General features: G+C 33.0%; 3 protein-coding genes across 18 annotated transcripts in view; 2 read left to right on the top strand and 1 right to left on the bottom strand.

Annotated features, from left to right (window-relative positions):
• The window catches only part of LOC105334159 (tight junction protein ZO-1), an 89,817-nt gene that overhangs the window by 36,970 nt on the left and 36,173 nt on the right, over positions 1 to 16,674 (top strand). For 15 of the 16 annotated variants that reach the window (XM_066069149.1, XM_066069155.1, XM_066069117.1 and 12 more), the window contains 6 exons: positions 13,771 to 13,874; positions 14,103 to 14,241; positions 14,723 to 14,962; positions 15,255 to 15,420; positions 16,197 to 16,226; positions 16,350 to 16,506. In XM_066069149.1, coding sequence (XP_065925221.1) covers positions 13,771 to 13,874; positions 14,103 to 14,241; positions 14,723 to 14,962; positions 15,255 to 15,420; positions 16,197 to 16,226; positions 16,350 to 16,506 — 836 coding nt within the window. The remainder of the gene's footprint in view (positions 1 to 13,770; positions 13,875 to 14,102; positions 14,242 to 14,722; positions 14,963 to 15,254; positions 15,421 to 16,196; positions 16,227 to 16,349; positions 16,507 to 16,674) is intronic. The other variant, XM_066069124.1, reaches the window with a different exon arrangement.
• On the bottom strand, positions 1,524 to 5,938 carry LOC136270713 (uncharacterized). The gene is made up of 6 exons (XM_066069181.1): positions 5,623 to 5,938; positions 5,250 to 5,376; positions 4,367 to 4,738; positions 3,750 to 4,008; positions 3,479 to 3,591; positions 1,524 to 3,191 (listed from the first exon to the last, which is right to left on the bottom strand). Exons 1-6 carry the CDS (start codon positions 5,827 to 5,829, stop codon positions 1,669 to 1,671), a joined length of 2,601 nt encoding a protein of 866 aa, XP_065925253.1. The 5' UTR covers positions 5,830 to 5,938; the 3' UTR covers positions 1,524 to 1,668.
• LOC136270714 (rho GTPase-activating protein gacT-like) lies at positions 6,219 to 12,069 on the top strand. The gene is made up of 11 exons (XM_066069190.1): positions 6,219 to 6,547; positions 7,016 to 7,093; positions 7,357 to 7,431; positions 7,815 to 7,889; positions 8,397 to 8,527; positions 9,091 to 9,534; positions 9,699 to 9,755; positions 10,006 to 10,114; positions 10,833 to 10,915; positions 11,209 to 11,410; positions 11,802 to 12,069. Exons 1-11 carry the CDS (start codon positions 6,379 to 6,381, stop codon positions 11,930 to 11,932), a joined length of 1,554 nt encoding a protein of 517 aa, XP_065925262.1. The 5' UTR covers positions 6,219 to 6,378; the 3' UTR covers positions 11,933 to 12,069.

Raw genomic sequence — 16,674 nt, forward strand, 5'->3', positions numbered from 1 at the left:
TATTCCTGTTTCCTGTCGCCCGACCGACCCTATCTTTTACCCTCCGACCCTAAAAGTTTTTTTGTGATCATGGATCGGTAACTTCGCCAGAATTTCCTCAGAAAGAGAAGTGAAGATGACCAAGTCTTCTGAGTTGATAATCGTGTAAATTAACCTCACTGGCGAAAGAATGATAGAAAATTAATCTACAGACATTTTTACTGCATAAATATACCTTGTGGTGAATAACTTGCGACTATCTTACCTTCAGGGGTTATAAATACCGGTGATGCAACAACATACTGTATATTGGAAATTACAAAAACAATGTTTATTACTTTAAATCCTGATATTACAGTTAGTCAATAACCTGTTATTGGTAAATAACTGCAATAAATGTTAAAATTATCATAAAACTGCTTTCTATATTATCTTGAGAATTAAACAGATCCTCTACATAACGTACGGTAGTAAGTGGGTCAAAGGGTTGGACTAATACCCCAAATACATGGAAGTACAGAGAGTGATTTAATTAATCATGTTGATATTGACATTCAGCTAATACAATACAAACATATTTATCCAGAAAAGGATAAATACATTCATTACATGTACATTAAATTTTGCAAATAATATTAGTTTTTATTTTGGATTAAAAAATAAATCTATTTTTTTTTCTTTGCCTGTTGTTTTCTATACATTACATGCATCAAAAATACAAAGACCTTTGGAAATTTTAAATCATCTATTTACATACTGAACACTGGGAATATACACCTCTCTCATTATTACACACATCCCATACCAAAATAAAGTACAAAAAAGTATACTTTTTTCGTACTTTAAGTACATACTTTTGAGTGCTTTTTCGAAAAAGTACCAAAAAAGTATACTTTTTTTGTACTTGCAAAAAATGTCCTCAGACCTGAAGTCCTTTTTTTGTACTTTCCTGGGACTTAGAATTTTCCCACACTACTTTTTTTGTGCTGTTTTGGACTTAGATTTTTTTCCAGCATTCTTTTTAGTACTTTTCTTGGACTTAGTTGTTTTACAGTGTACTTTTTCTGTACTTTTCTTGGACTTAGAAATTTTTGACTAAAAGAATTATTTTTATGCTGTACTTTTTCTGTACTTTTCTTGGACTTAGAATTTTTTACCCCAAAGGATTATTTGTAGGCTACTTTTTTTGTACTTTTCTAGGACTTTGAATTTTTTAACCAAAAAATTAATTTCTAACATGACTAACTGGTCTTTTCTTGGACATAAACTTTTACAACTCTATCAAATTAAAATTCAATGGGACTAAAGAATTTTTAGATTTGAAATGTAAGTAATTTTTATGTGCTTTTTTAAAAATTATATTTAAAGGTTTATGTAAAGATAATTTATGGGACAGAGGGGTTGTTGGAACAGTTTAAATTGTATCACTATTTTAACATTGGTGTAAAACAGTACACTTTTAAAAAACATTCTTTTAATTTTTTTTTTTATATAAAACTCCAGTTTATAAATTTTTCCAAATATATTAAAACTAGAAGATGCAATCAGTATACAAAGATTTTATATATGGTATTTGTAAACTATACACATATATAATTGAAGATGTAACATTTAAACAACTACTAAGACTATATGCATATACACATCAGAAATACTGTCCAGAGTTTAGTTATGAAAACAGTTTGTCCATTATTCCCTTTCCACTTTGTTTGGGATGACTGACACAAAGCACAAATTGTCATTCGCTTTTGCATATACACATACATCAGAAATGTCCAAAACATTGATAGCTATCAACTGTCCAAGGTTTGGTTTAAGAGCAACCATGTGTATATTGGACGAACTACGTGGTACATGTGCATCTTCAATCATGGCATCGGAATTGTCCATCACATTTACTAATGCGGCAAATAACGGGCTGCAACAATTTTCATCACATTTTGGGCTACACAATTTTTTAAGTTTTGCGAAACACTTAACGCGTCCATAAGAGTTTCCACTGAATCGTACAACGCTGTTGTCACGTCTGAACGTAGACTTGTACTCCACACAATGAAATATCTGCTGGTTTGAATACAATCGTTTGAAGAACATCAAGGAATGAATGTCCCCAAAAGCGAGAAATATTGCGTGGTGTTCCTCTATTGAAAGTTGTCGATGGTGGTATGCACCCACAACAAAAACTTTATCTGACACTTTCTCTTTCGTTGCTTGGGTTTTCTTTTCCAACATCTTCTTCACGAAGTCATGCTCTGGACTCCCATAGGGCAAACTGGTGGCCATTTTAGGTAGAGTCTGGTGAACGCAAACCGCAAAAGCAATCTGGGAGTCAATATACTGTGTACCATGGAATAGGCGTCGCAACTGTCCGTTGAAGTCCTCAAAATAAAAACACGAGGATGCCCAGAGGGGACCCAGATCAACAACTCTGTCGGTTATATGTAGCAGGAGGTGTACATTGGATGTGGCATATCTGTCACCATATAGAGCTGGAATGTTAAGCACGAATTCTACCAGCATCCTCTTGCATCTTTGAATGTCTGTGATGGTGATTTTTTCTTGAAGAAGGATGTAAGTTGAATACACAAGTAGGGAGAAATGATGATACTGGTCCATTGGCAATATCCCAAACAAGCAGGGCAAGCTGTAGAACAACAAAAAGTTCTTCAACTCTGCAGCTTTGAAATGTGATATCTCACTCAACGACCTGGGCAATCTTGGAATGTAACTTGGTGGTTTAATATTTAACAAACGTTGATCAACTTCTGTAATCCTGGAGGCAATGCTGAACATTTCTTGCTTGTGCGACTTCTCGAACCACAGTGTTGCCAACATTTTCACAACTCCTAGCAAAATACAGTGCATATAGTCAATTGCAGTTCCTCTAATAGTGTCAAACTTGGGTAGGTATGAAAACCATGTAAGTCCTTTCACTCCAAGAACCATTCTATTCAGCTGAGCTTCTTCTGCATTTTTCACATGACTAGCGTGTGTTCTGACTTCATGGTGTCCATTTGGATTTTCCATGTTGAATGGGTATGAAAGCGTGTGGCCTCTCTCACTGGTTTGGACTGATTTTCCAGGGGCATAACAATAGGGACATCCATAAAAACCGTTGAACTGGGTCATGTTGTGGAAGAGGCATCTGGCTGGTGAGTCAAACACTCCATTCAAAAGAATGCCTTTAATTGTCTGGTTGTTAATAGCTACTCCTGAAATGAAGAAAAAAAACAATGATTAGTGATATACATATAAATATATTTTGGAGCAGGTGATTACATTTCTCTACTTTTTTTCCTGATTCATCAATTCAAAAAATTTAGAATAAGAATAATGGAGAAGAAATGCAATATAAAATTATTCTGTTATTTGTAAAGTTTTATTTAAATATGAGCATGCTGATCTGACAATCCAAAAATGAAATTTAAAAAAAGGCTCTTAAATACAATCAATACGTCATTATGCATGTTATTGTAAAGCTTAAAAAAATATAGCATACCTAAACGGTACAATTCATGAAGACTTTCAGCGAAAGGTTTGAGAAACGTGCAGAAATCAGGCTTTGAATAACCAAACCACAACCCAGCAAATATTCTGTTTGTTCTGCTAAATCTGTGGTAATAAAAAAACAACAATGAATTAGTATATCGTATATGTTCTACAGTACTGTTATAAATATTCTACATGTTACACAGCATACATGTAATAAGCAATGTACATTCAAGATTCAAGACAAAATGTAAAATACATTTAAATAAATATAAACCAACCTTAGATGTGGTGGAAGCTCGTTGATGATAAAATAAACAGGCCAGATGCTGAAGGATGAGGAATGGAAGAGGGACACACCATCAGTGTTAATCTGCAAGGAGATGTGGAGCTCTGCTTTATCCTTGTTGCTGCCATGGAAATAGCCGTCATCGTCAAACCTCTCTTTGTACAGAAGACCATCCATGACATCAGTGATTTCTCCATCTTTTCTCCGATGTGTTTTTTTCTGCTTTGAAATTTCTCGAGCTAATGTTCCATCTAAAGAATGAAGACAATTTATTAAATTTGAATACACAATAATATCCATCTATTTTCTTTTTATCAGACAATACTCAAATTAACTTCAATTTACAGCTACAGGAGTGTACTGTGATATGATAGAATACAATCAGAGTTGGAAAAATAGCCAATAAATTCATCAGACAGTGTGTTCTATGAATTTTCAAAATTTGCAGAATATCATGAAAATTCTTCAGCCAAGTTACAGAAATAACAATGATGCACATTTACAATGAGAAACAAAATCAAATTTGACATATGAATATGAGTGAATTTTAACAGTTGATTGTTAAAAATATTACTATGTTACAAATCATTTGCCATAATATATCTGTACCTGCAAATAATGATGATAGTTGTGTTATGATTGGGATAACAAGGAAGTAGGAACTTGAGTTTTTCCTTGTTGGATGGTGACAGTTTGGACACATATCCCTCTTCACTAAGCCATGGTAGGTGCTACACTTTTCACAATAGAAATGGAACTGAAGCGGCGATTTCAAGTTCTGGAAAAACTTCTTAAAAGTCTTGAGGTTTGTTTCACACAAGTTTGGAGAAAGGCAATGAATCTCAATCAGTACAAGAAGATCTGCTAAAGCTTCTCCAGAAAGGGCATGTCGCATGGCGTAGGATATCAAGAGAATCATACTGGCTGCTAAGGTGATCTTTGCTCCAGAGTACAAAGGCTGGTTAGCATTAGGAAACACACCTGAAATTAACAAAAAATCTGTGAAAGTTGCTTTTCAGAAGAAAAAAAATATGTCTAGAAAATAATGTATGTAAACTAGAGTTTTTAATACCTATGCTAGATTGATTAGAACTGCTTACTTTCACTTTAATTTCACAGAAGTGAAGTGGAAATAGTTATTGTCAAGTTGTACATAAAATTTGTGTTTTTACTATTATATCAAAAAGTATTCAACTAATTGACTTGAAAAGTTACAGTGTTTGTCCTTTTACCATGCCAAATAAGTGTACGAAGTTCGATAAGTATACATGTAAGGATTTTCTTTCAATCTTGCTTCCAAACTGAAGAATTAAGACACACATACATAAACACACATGCACAGCAGCGATGCTATATCTCCTTCGCACAAGTTGCCTTTAAATATTGTCATGTGTGTTTAAAATTTGGTACATATCAATCATTCTTATTATCATGGTGGAAAATGGTCTGAAAAAATACTTATTATTAAAATATAACTGAAATTTTTGTATACCATTATCATCAAATGCACTCTGACATCCATCATCATCATCGTCTTCTTCAGTGTCAGCATTTTCAGTGGTTTCCTGATATGAAGGTTCATCAAGCGTAACAGGTTCGTCTGAGCAATCTGGAAAAACCTGTAGAAAAAAAATAACTGGTTAAAATTTCAAAATAAACTCTGCAGGGCAGTGCAGGCACTTTAATCAAGCACGTTTCTTTACAACTATTTATTTTTAAAAACAATGACATTGCTATCAATTGTAAATTTCCCATAGTAAAGAAACGTGGGCACGCGAGGTAAAGTCTTTTAATTTTACAAATCGTGGATTTTCCATTTTAAAATTGTCATGTTATTATATTTTTATTCGGTACACATATCTTACCGATTGGATTGCTTCTTTGTGAAAGAAGTCGATATCCTTGGAAATACGCGCCAACTCTTCCGATGCCTCCATTACAGTTGGTGTGCTTAATTGAGTAGTACTCCTTTCTGCAGGCTCAACTTCACGACGCTTTCGCCATAACGAAACTTTCGGGACCTCAACTGAGTTGTCCGCAGTATAGACTTTGTATCTCCCGCGCTTGTTCATAATTATTTCTGGGTCGATAGTTTCTCGCTCTAGTTAACAGGTCATTTTCAAAATGGCTGACCTTTTTCTCGGAAGTCAAGAGATATGAACTTCCGGCATCTTCGTGACAAATAAATTTTAATATTAAACAATAAAATTCGTAAAGAAACATGTTTCTTTAAAAAAATAAACAACAATAAACATTACAATAGATTATAATTGGGTTTTTTAGTTATATTTTGAATATCGGAAGAGTCGAGAAATTGACTTCCGGTAACTTCGTAACATAGTAAAAAATTGAATAACCACGCAAATCATTTACCAGACACTTTTAAAAATACACAGAAATATAATTTCACATAAATATTAAACTTAAAACAAAATACTACAGAGTTAACTTTAAATCAAAGTAAAATTTAATTCTCGGCAATCTTCGTGCTTTAAAACGATTGGTCAATTTTAAAAATCTGTAAATCTGATCGTTGATTGGTTGTTGAAAATTCAGTTACGCCAAGTTCAAACCGTTGAAAAGGACGTTTTTGCTCAAAGAAAGTTTTTGCAAGAAATACGATGTATTCCCTAGTTGAGTGGATCGATGAGAAGAAATACAGTGTTATACCTTTGTCCAGAGTGAAAGAACCACGGAAAAGTTATGAAGATTACAAAGAGGGCGATATTGTGAAGGCATCCTGTCCAGGCTTCTCAGGCATTCACAATGCAAAGCTAGTAGCCATTCGTGGTAAGTAGAAATGATTATCGAATAAGATATAATATGGAATTCTAACCTTAATTATTATTTCATAGTTTCTTAGAATTTTTGATATTTCCTTTTGAAAAAGAGATTGAAAAAATCCATATTATTTTAATAATTGTACATCAAACAATAAATTACCTTTGGTAATAGTTTTACATATCTGTGCAATAAAGACCAGTTTATCTGGTAAATGACTAATGAATGTGAAATGTTCTTGAACATTTTGCAGACTTTTACATTAATATAGAATTGTTTCAACTGAGAATAGGTTTAAATAAGTTGAATATTCATCTTATATGAGATGTAAACTTGCATTTAGAAATCTCCTCTCTTTTTGTATTCATGTATTGTTGATTTGTATTTTTTCACTTTTATTTGTTTATATCCTTTGTATAATGCCCAAAGGGGTCCAGAAGTTGTTAAAAATATTATTGTGTACTTTTATATTTGTAGGCAATACCACAGATGACAAAAAACAGCTGGAAAGATTAGCCATTGAGCATGTGGAAAAGATGGAGTCAAGTGAAGAAGGTACATGTATTGTTTAAAAAAAATAAACATAAAATGTGTCATTATTCATTTAAATTATTATAAAAAAGGATGATATTTTCGACCCTTGAGGTGAATTTACTTGCCAAAAACATATCACATAGACATTAATAAGCAACTGCGTTAATTTCATTCATCTCATATTAGCTTTATATGTGTGCCTGTTTGGTATAATCAGATTATAATTGAGGATGATAATCAACATGCATGTTTGTAAACTTTTGTATTTTCTATTTAATAATTAGGGCCTATGCAGGAAATTTCAGGAACTGATGATCAGAGACAAGGAGTGCAAGAATGTCACAGAGAGAGAGAAAAAGGTATATAATGCTAGAAAAGTTAAATTAAAAACAAATTCAGGTTTTTTTTTACAAAGAAATTCTTTGGTTGCTCAAAGTTAATTTTTTATTTTATGTCACCTTAAAAAAACCCAAAACTACAAGTGAGGACCAATCGTTTAATTTAAAAAAAGAGGTCAATATAGCTTATTTATTGTCAATTCGATGGGATTGTTTGTATTCGATCTACTCTAGATCTATTTCATTGATCACAAACTGACACAAACTTATCTTAGTGAAAATTAACTACAACCCATAGTAACAGAGATGTGATAATTTGTATTGCAAGGTGCAAGTTTAAACAATCTTATTAAAAATTTATTTGGTTTGAAAAAAAATGTTAAATGATATACAATTATTTTCAGAGAAACCTGAGAAAAGGAAGCGAAAAGTGACTGACAAATCGACTGGGAAGAAGACAAAGACCCAAGAAAACAAAGGTAATTAAGAAGTTCTAGTTATAGTCTAATAAAAGTATTACCGGTAGTTTTTTCCTTGTATATTATGATTGTAATATAAGCCAAGATTTCTTTGCCTCTTGAACTGTGATAATGCCAGAAACTTTGTGAAAAAAAATCTTTTTTATTAAGAAGTGAATATATTTTATTAAAATTATTTAATGATTGTTTTTTAAAGTACTGTACATAAAATTGGTTATGTAAGATTGAATGATTCATTTAAATTTACGAAAATAAATATACTCAAAACATGTGAAGACGTTTGTATCTTTGCTCATTGCGCATGAATTAGCAAAGTGTATTCATAGAAAATTGAATGTCACAGATTTCCAATGCAAACAGAAGGGGAAATATACACTGAATGTAAATATATGTGAATAAATTCCCCCTTACAATTATTTTATTATATTTAAAGGCATCATTTTTATAAGTATATAGCATTGAATTCCTGTCATTGATTTTAATCCTCAATTTTTAAACTGTCAACAGAAAACCGGGAGGCTGAGAAAGAGATACGCCAACAAAAGAAAGAAGAACAACAAAAAAAGAAACAGACCCTTCTGAAAAAAAATGAGCTGTTCCTGTCCTCATTGAACTCGTTCAAAGACACAGTCAATACAGTAAGTATAATGTACCGGTCATTTATGGTGAATTAAAATAAAAAAAAATTAATGTCAATAAATCAAAGTTCTCTCATTATAACTATATAAATACAACAATTCAATGTACTGAATTCAATATGATTGTTTAACTTGCCAAATAAATAAATCAAAACCAGCATAACATATTTAAACACTTACAATGAATGGTTAAACTGAAATAAATTACTTTATCATATAAAGCTGCTTAAAAATAATTCTGTAATTTTTGGAAAGAACCCAAGTAATGTTATATAATGATATTTAAAAATCATAACTATGAGAATATTAGTGAATTTTGTTAAATTAGTAAATTTTATAACAAAAATATTTAATAAAACTGTCCCCGCACATCTCACTGGTGGCCACCTTGGATAGGCCCTCTTTATTTAGGCTTTCACAGACTTTATTATACCTTAACAATGTGTTTTTGACAGGTTACTGTTTTTCTTCTTCGCTTGAATTTCATATACCATGAGATGTTTGTGGCAGAGGATATCACAACAAACTTCCGTCAAATGGTACATTGTTAATTATAATTTCAGGAGTCTCAGGATATTCAACCCAATCCAACTACAGCAACTCTGCCTGACAGTGAAGGTAGCACCTACATTGACCTGGATAACCAAAGTTGCCCTCAGCAGGTATCAGCCAACGAGCCACCATCAGTAGCCACCAGCTTGCCCTCCAACAACACTGTCAACAATGCTGTCAACAATGCTATGTATCATAACCAAGTGATGTCGAACACGTTCATGAACCAGAACCAGATGTGCTATGGTTACCAGAGTTCCCAGATGAACAATTACTCCAACAGCCCAATGATGCCATTTCAACCCCAGACGTACAACTGGCAACAAAACCAGTTTTACAACACACCAGAGGTGAACAGGTGGCCACAAGATCAAGACAGATATGGCAGCAACTACCGTTTTGCTCACGAAACCACTTGCAGCACCCCCGTTTCAAATAACAGCAGTTATGATAAGGTACGATATAAAGGGTTAAAATTCATAAATAGGAATCTTCATAAGAATTATCCCATTAAAAGAAATTGTTCACTTGTTCATCTGTTTATAAAAATCATTTCTATTATTGTGAATCTTTGTATCATTCTATAGAAACACATTTTCATTTGTCTTTATTTTTGTAGGAAAATCCTGCATGCAGGCAAATTTTTCCTGTGGAGGAAATGCAACAGACAAAGAAGGTATGTAGCTTTAAAAAATTATTAAAGTTTCTCAATTTACATGCATTAGTAGATCAAAGCACTATTTTACACTTTGCAAAATACTGCTTGATATTAAGAGTAAAAGCAAATAAATGTAAGTTGATGATAACAAATGATAATAAGTATTTTAAATGGAATATGAACTTCATTATTTCCACTATAGATTTCATAGAATATATTGTTTTGATTTATTATTATAAATTAAATATGTATTTTTTATTTTTACTAGAACTGCAAAGAATGTGACAAAATTAAAGAAGAGTTGCAGAAAGCCAACAAAAGAATACGGGAATTGGAGAAGGAGCTTCTTGCTGCCAGCACCAACAAAACCTCTACAGGTTAGTGAATTATTTTGATTTATTTAATTCAAAATGTAAGAACATTTAATTTTCCATCTTTCTCTGGTCATAATTGGTCTCAATAAATATCATGGGCTGCATTTTACAAAAGAACTTACAACCAAATCAATGAATGCTAATTAATCACCAACTAATCAATGATTTATTATTATGGCTAAAAAATATTAATATGGGAATTGAAATATTTGTAAAAAATTGGTTTTATGTCAGTTTTGTTCTTTAAATATTATTTTACGAAGCTGTAAATATTTACAAATTTGTCGTAAGTTCTTTTGTAAAATGCACCCATGGATTTTAGTCTTTGAATTATTGAATAGACCAATCCACACTTTACAAAAGTTATGTCCCTTGGCCGCCATCTTTGGGGAAAAACCCATATATTTCTCACAGTAGCCTTTGTCGTTTAGAGGGTTGTAACTTTGTCATTTGACATTAAAAAAACGTTTCCCTGTGAATTTTAATTGCCCCAAGTTGGGGCAACCCACACATCGAAGGAATAAATCAAATTCCAAGAGATTTCTTCAGAGGACGCCCAAATATTTGGTTGCTTAAAGAAGGGAAAAGTTGCTTTTTCCCTTTTGACCTTTGGGTTGACCCCGCAAAGGGGAACAACTTTTGCAAAGTGTGGATTGGACTATCCAAATGTGTCTCCTGTAGATAAATTTTCACTAATAATTTTTATTATAACAATCAACAGGTGATTCCTCTACCTACAAGGTCCAGACAGATGGAAGGCCTCGTGCTGGTGTTTTGTCGTCTGGTGTGGCAGCTGCAAACCATGTGAGTATATTTCCTTTTACCTTTTTGTGTTTGTCAACAATACAGAAAGGTATTTGGATAAGGCCAAATAACTCTAGGATATTACATAATATTAGTTAAGGCTTAAAATGTAATATAAAAAGTACAGCAACAAATGTTTCAAAGTCAGTTTAGACACTCTTTACCAGGAACAACATGATATTAAGTAATTAATGTTAATGCTTTCATTTTTACAATTGTCTTTACACCATAAAAGAAAATTATTAATTTTTCCCACAGACTTGAGTTATCTTAAATTGTTGCATTATTCCTAGATGATCGAGCTGATGCCAAACACCAACGTGTACATCTATCCCAAGGACCTCAAGGTGGTAAATAAGAAGAGCTCTGGGTGTGCCAAAGCCAGATATCTTTTATCAGCATTCTACACGAATGATGAGCTTGTGGAGGCTGGAAACCTTAGTGGGGCTCGCAACAAAAAGGGACTTGACAAGCAGATTGTACAGACCATCATAGGTAACTCAATATATTGTAACCACATTTTTATTCAATTACAGTAATAATCTAAGTACAAAAGTTCCGGTGGAAATTCATTTTATCACTATTTATTTCAAAATTAATGATATTTAATTCTGCATAGCAAGTTGATTGTTAACTGTATTAAATTTTATGCACATTATTTCCTAATATGAATTCTCGGACTTTACTGACAAGAATTCCCAAAAACCCATATGAAACATGTTTTTGACAGAATAGAATTAATTCCATCACACTAAATATTAATACTTGAAATATTTCTGGCTTGCCTTGTACTCTTATTAGCATTAACAACTTTAAACAAAAATACTGAACTGTTGTTATTTCTACAACATTAACAAAGTTTCTAAAATTTGCTACTTTCTTTCAGAGTATGCAGTTCTGAAGAGTGATGACAAGCTGACAGACATTAACATTGCCCTTCGATCTAAAGTGAGTGCGTTAGTTTGTGTTAGCAGGAAAGCCGAAGCAGGAAGAGATGTGGAGGTAACGCGACTCTGAAGAAAGCTGCAACAGTTTCGCTATCTGAAAAGTTGAAGACATTAAGTGTGTAACTTCTTGTTACAGTTATTGTTACTTTATTCATAGTTTAAATGTATTTATTTAATTACTGTTGCACATTATTGGTTTTGTGTTGTGTGTGTGTGTGTGTGGGGGGGGGGGGGTTATTATTTTATCTTTGATATTTAATAGTAACTCTGATTGTTAAATAGTAACTACAGTGTTTGTTGTATTAATAGTAGCTTGTTTTTTAGATGATGTTAAAAATTTAGATGAGACATGCCTGTCTAATTTATTTATTTATTTATTCATTCCTTGAAACTGACTGTGATTATGACAATCAGATATTGTCTTGCTACAGTGAATATGTGATAATTCATTAGGAAGGTTTGCAATACACCTTTCAATAGTAACTTTGACTGTTAAATACATGTAGCAACTATAGTCTTTTAGAGTTTGTTAATAGAAGCATGTTAATTTATGATAATATTCAGATTCTAGATTTCGCATGCATAACTTATTTATTTATTATGTTAAGATGATTGATTATGACAATGTAATATTGTGTTTCTACAATTAATGATTCATTATATTTAATTTTAAGGTTGTACAATAATATACATTTTTTAATTAACAAAAAAACCCAGGAAATTCATTTTTGTCAAACTATGCTTTTAACATACTTTTTGTGTCCTTTTTTGGTAATTATTTCATACTTTTAAACTACTTTTTCCATATCTTTTTAATATTTAAAATTCCTTATCAATACTTATTAAATACTTTTTCTTTGTACATTTTTATACTTTTTAATGAGTACTTTTTTCATACTTTGTACATTTTTGTACTTTTTCTATGTTCATTTTAGTACTTTATTCGTATACTCTTACATTCTTTTTAGTGGGTACTTTTTTTGTACTTTGTACTTTAATTGTACTTTCTCTTTGTATGTTATGTAAAAAGTACAAAAATGTCTCAAGTACAATAAAAGTACTCTTGTTAAAAGTACAAAAATATACCAAGTACAAAAAAAGTACAAAAAAATACTAAGCACATTTTTGTACTTTTAGTGAGAGTACTTTTTTTGTACTTGATACATATTTGTACTTTTTTTAATGTGAAAATACTTTTTTATACTTATCAAATACTTTAAATGTACTTTGATGAAGAATAAAAAGTCTATAAAGTATACTTTGTTGTTTTATTATTTTGTGCCAAAGATTTAAAGTATACTTTTAGTACAAAAAAAGTATACTTTTTTTGACTTAATTTGGAACGACCATTTGCATAGTTCCAAATTTAGTTGAAAAAAGTATACTTTTTTCCTACATTTTTTGTACTTTTTTCCGATACTTTTTCTGTACTTTATTTTGGTATGGGATGCTCCAAGTTTTTAAAAATAAAATATTTTTTAAAAATAAAAAATTTTTCCTACCTACCTACCCTAATTTTTTTGGTCAAGTGACAGGAAACAGGAATATTTTTTTTTTGGCCTTAGACGAAGAGCTCTATATATAGAAATATAGGGAAATACCCAAATTTAAAAGATAAAAATATATGGATTTTTCTTTATAAATTAATAGCAAAACAAATCATGTCTCAAAGTTTAGGTAGATCTGGAGGTTAAGTTGTTGACCATCCAGCCTCCTTAATTCATGAACAGTTTATCTGATAAGTTTATCTTCAGACCTGTGGTTTTCGGATTTGACTTTTCTTTATAACGTTTATCTTGTTTAAAATCAGTTATTTTGGAAAACTTGATTAGAGTTCTATCTTTTGTCAAGTTTTCCAAGATAATGTATTCTGATTCAGTCTCAATGTTTTGTCTTTTTTACCCATAGATTTCGGAGTGGTTCTGGGATGCAAGTATTTCATCAAAGAAATCACTGGAAACAGTATAGCAGCCCAAGATGGCGGACTAAAAGAGGGAGATGTAGTGCTAAAGGCAAGTGCTTGATTTATACACCAGCCTAATATTTCCTTGTAAGCCAATGCAAATCTTCTTCCATGGGGATTTTAGAAGGAATAAAAAAAATGGCAGAAAAGTTGAATATGCCGTCTTAGCCAGAAATCTTTTGTTGTGATCTTGATTCTGGTACATGTAAGACTTGTATAGCCTTGAAGAAAGTTCTTTAGGTTGAGTCCTTCACTGACCTAGTTCCTTGATTTACAGATAAACAGTACAGCTATAGAGAACCTGTCTCTGGTTGACGCCAAGAAACTGATAGAGAAGACCAAAGACAAGCTGCAACTGTTCATCGCGAAGACTCGGTACGAGGACCGGGGACCAGCCAACAAAGCTCAGGACGATGGTAAGAGTTGTCTAACTTAGCGGTCACTGTTCTTTATAGAAAAAGCAAATAACACTGGAAGTAAATTAAATTGGGTATGTGTGTTTGACTTTAGATTTCTTTGCTAATGTTAAAGTTTTACCAAATTACAAATTTTTTTTGGGGAGGCGGGGGATGGATGGGTGAGGGAATAAACTTTCTGCTATATCCTTTTTTTCTCTCTTTCTTTTATTCCTCCTCTTCCTTCTAGTATAACCTTGAACATTCTCAACTTTTGTGAAGGGTATACATGTTTAACTATATGTGTTATACATTTTCAGGGAAAATATGCACGCCCTTATCACCATAATTTGTATTGAAAAAATTTAACTTTGTAAGGAAGAAGCTGATGTTTTCTTACATCAAATTAAGAGAATCATGGTAATAATGGCCCTTATAGCAGTGCCCCTTTTTAAGGCATTCGTAACAAGAGGAGGAATCCCTTTTCTTTTTCACCCCACAGAATATTCATTAGGCTATGGCACTTTACAAGGAACCCTACAGAACAAGCGATCGGACATTGACAACGTCAACATATACAGACCCTCTCTCTCAAGTCCGGAGGAGGAGATCTACAAGGGGCACCACAACTACCAGGAAATCCCCCCAGGGTCATACCCCAACTCTGAGCACGCCCGGTACGACGGGAGGTACATCTATGACCACGAGGCCCCTCCCCGGCCCCCACTTCCTGATGAAACAGGTCAGTGTCAAAGGTCATGATGCATAACAGTATTGATAATATTTTCTTCACAGTATTTAGTAGAAATTGTTATATTTCAAAAATTTGCATCCTGCCTATTGCTAATAAGACATTTATGCTCGTCTACAGTAAATTCAATGAGGAGAACTTATACTGATGCATCATTAAGATCTGGAATTATTTTACATGTTATTTAGTGTTAACTGGTTAAAAAAATGACACTGTTTTTCTTCACAACTATCAGTTTTACACGAAAGCAAAGAATACACATCTCTTTATCTGTTCCCTATAGATGCCCCTCCCAGACCCCCCAGCCCAGGGAAGGAGCTCCTGAGGCCGGACGACTTCTACTCCCCCCGCAGTCCTCGGTCCCCCCACCCCCCACATTCACCCCTGGGGGACGGCTATTTGAGTGACCACGGCAGGATGGACCCCCACGGACAGAGAAGGCATGATGAGTAAGTTAATGCAGACTGATATACACTTGGATATACAACACTGTATTTTGTGATTTACTGGTACTGTACTTTTATTTAATTAAGCTGTACAATATCTGGATGACATAAATTTTCCTACAAGTCCATGTAGAATTCCTCTGGAAGTATTCTAACTGTATTTGTTTACATATATGCATGATATTTAGCAATGAACATGAGCTAGAAAATGCTGTTTTCTGCCAAAACATTGCCGGTGAACAGAACCTGTACCTTATTGTTATTGGTTTACAATATGTCATGCTTGTACAACAATAATTCTTACATATGCATACCAAGGAAGTTGGTATAAATGCTTATGACTTCTTTGTCATTCATTCTGGAACTCTCTAAATAATACATGCCACGTAGTAAATGTCTTGGCATAGTTTAGACAGCTCTTTTGTACAAGTGGAACTCTCCTAAAGGCACATGCCAAGGAGGTAGTTAATGTCCAAGCATAATACAGACACAAACGAATACATGCCAGGAAGACTGCGAATGTTCTTACTTAGTACAGAGTGACTTGGCTGTCATATAAACTTGAACCCTGCAAAAGATACATACCACAGAGGTACTCAATGTCCTGACATGGAACAATAACACTTTTGCACTAACTGGAACTCTCTTAAAAAAAAAATATACCAAGGAGGTAGTAAATGTCCTAGCATAGAGGTTGTAAATGTCCTAGCATAGTAAAAGAGATATGATAAAGAAGTATTATAGAAGGCTTAATCATTTATTTTGTACATCTTTTTCAGAAGGTATGTTGGAAAGAGGAAAGACATAGTGTAAGTACTTTTAGACGAAGGAAGGAACCGGCATAAATTCATGTGTTTCAGATTGACTACTTTTACCTTTAAAACATATAAGATATTATAAGAGACTTTATAATAGGTTTCTATGATTTGCAGGCTAGACCCCCGCTTTGTGTATTTTGAGAAGGAGCCTGAGTTTGGTCTGGGACTGAGGCTGGCCGGAGGAAATGCCACTGGAATATTTATAGCCTCAGTGCAACCAGGAAGTGGTGCAGAAGCTGTGGGGCTCACCGAGGGGGACCAAATATTGAAGGTCAGTCACCAGATATATTGTTGTGATTGAAGTTCTGAAAATACTGTAATAAAGTGCTTAAAATGTGAAAGATTTTGTTATGAAAGTATGCAAGAGAGAAAGAGAGAGTTTTTGAAGTAAAAGGCTCAGAGTTTAAGTGAATCTAAAGTACATTGAACTTTTTGAGTT

Source organism: Magallana gigas, chromosome 1 (assembly GCF_963853765.1).
Source record: "Magallana gigas chromosome 1, xbMagGiga1.1, whole genome shotgun sequence".
Taxonomy (NCBI): Eukaryota; Metazoa; Mollusca; class Bivalvia; order Ostreida; family Ostreidae; genus Magallana; species Magallana gigas.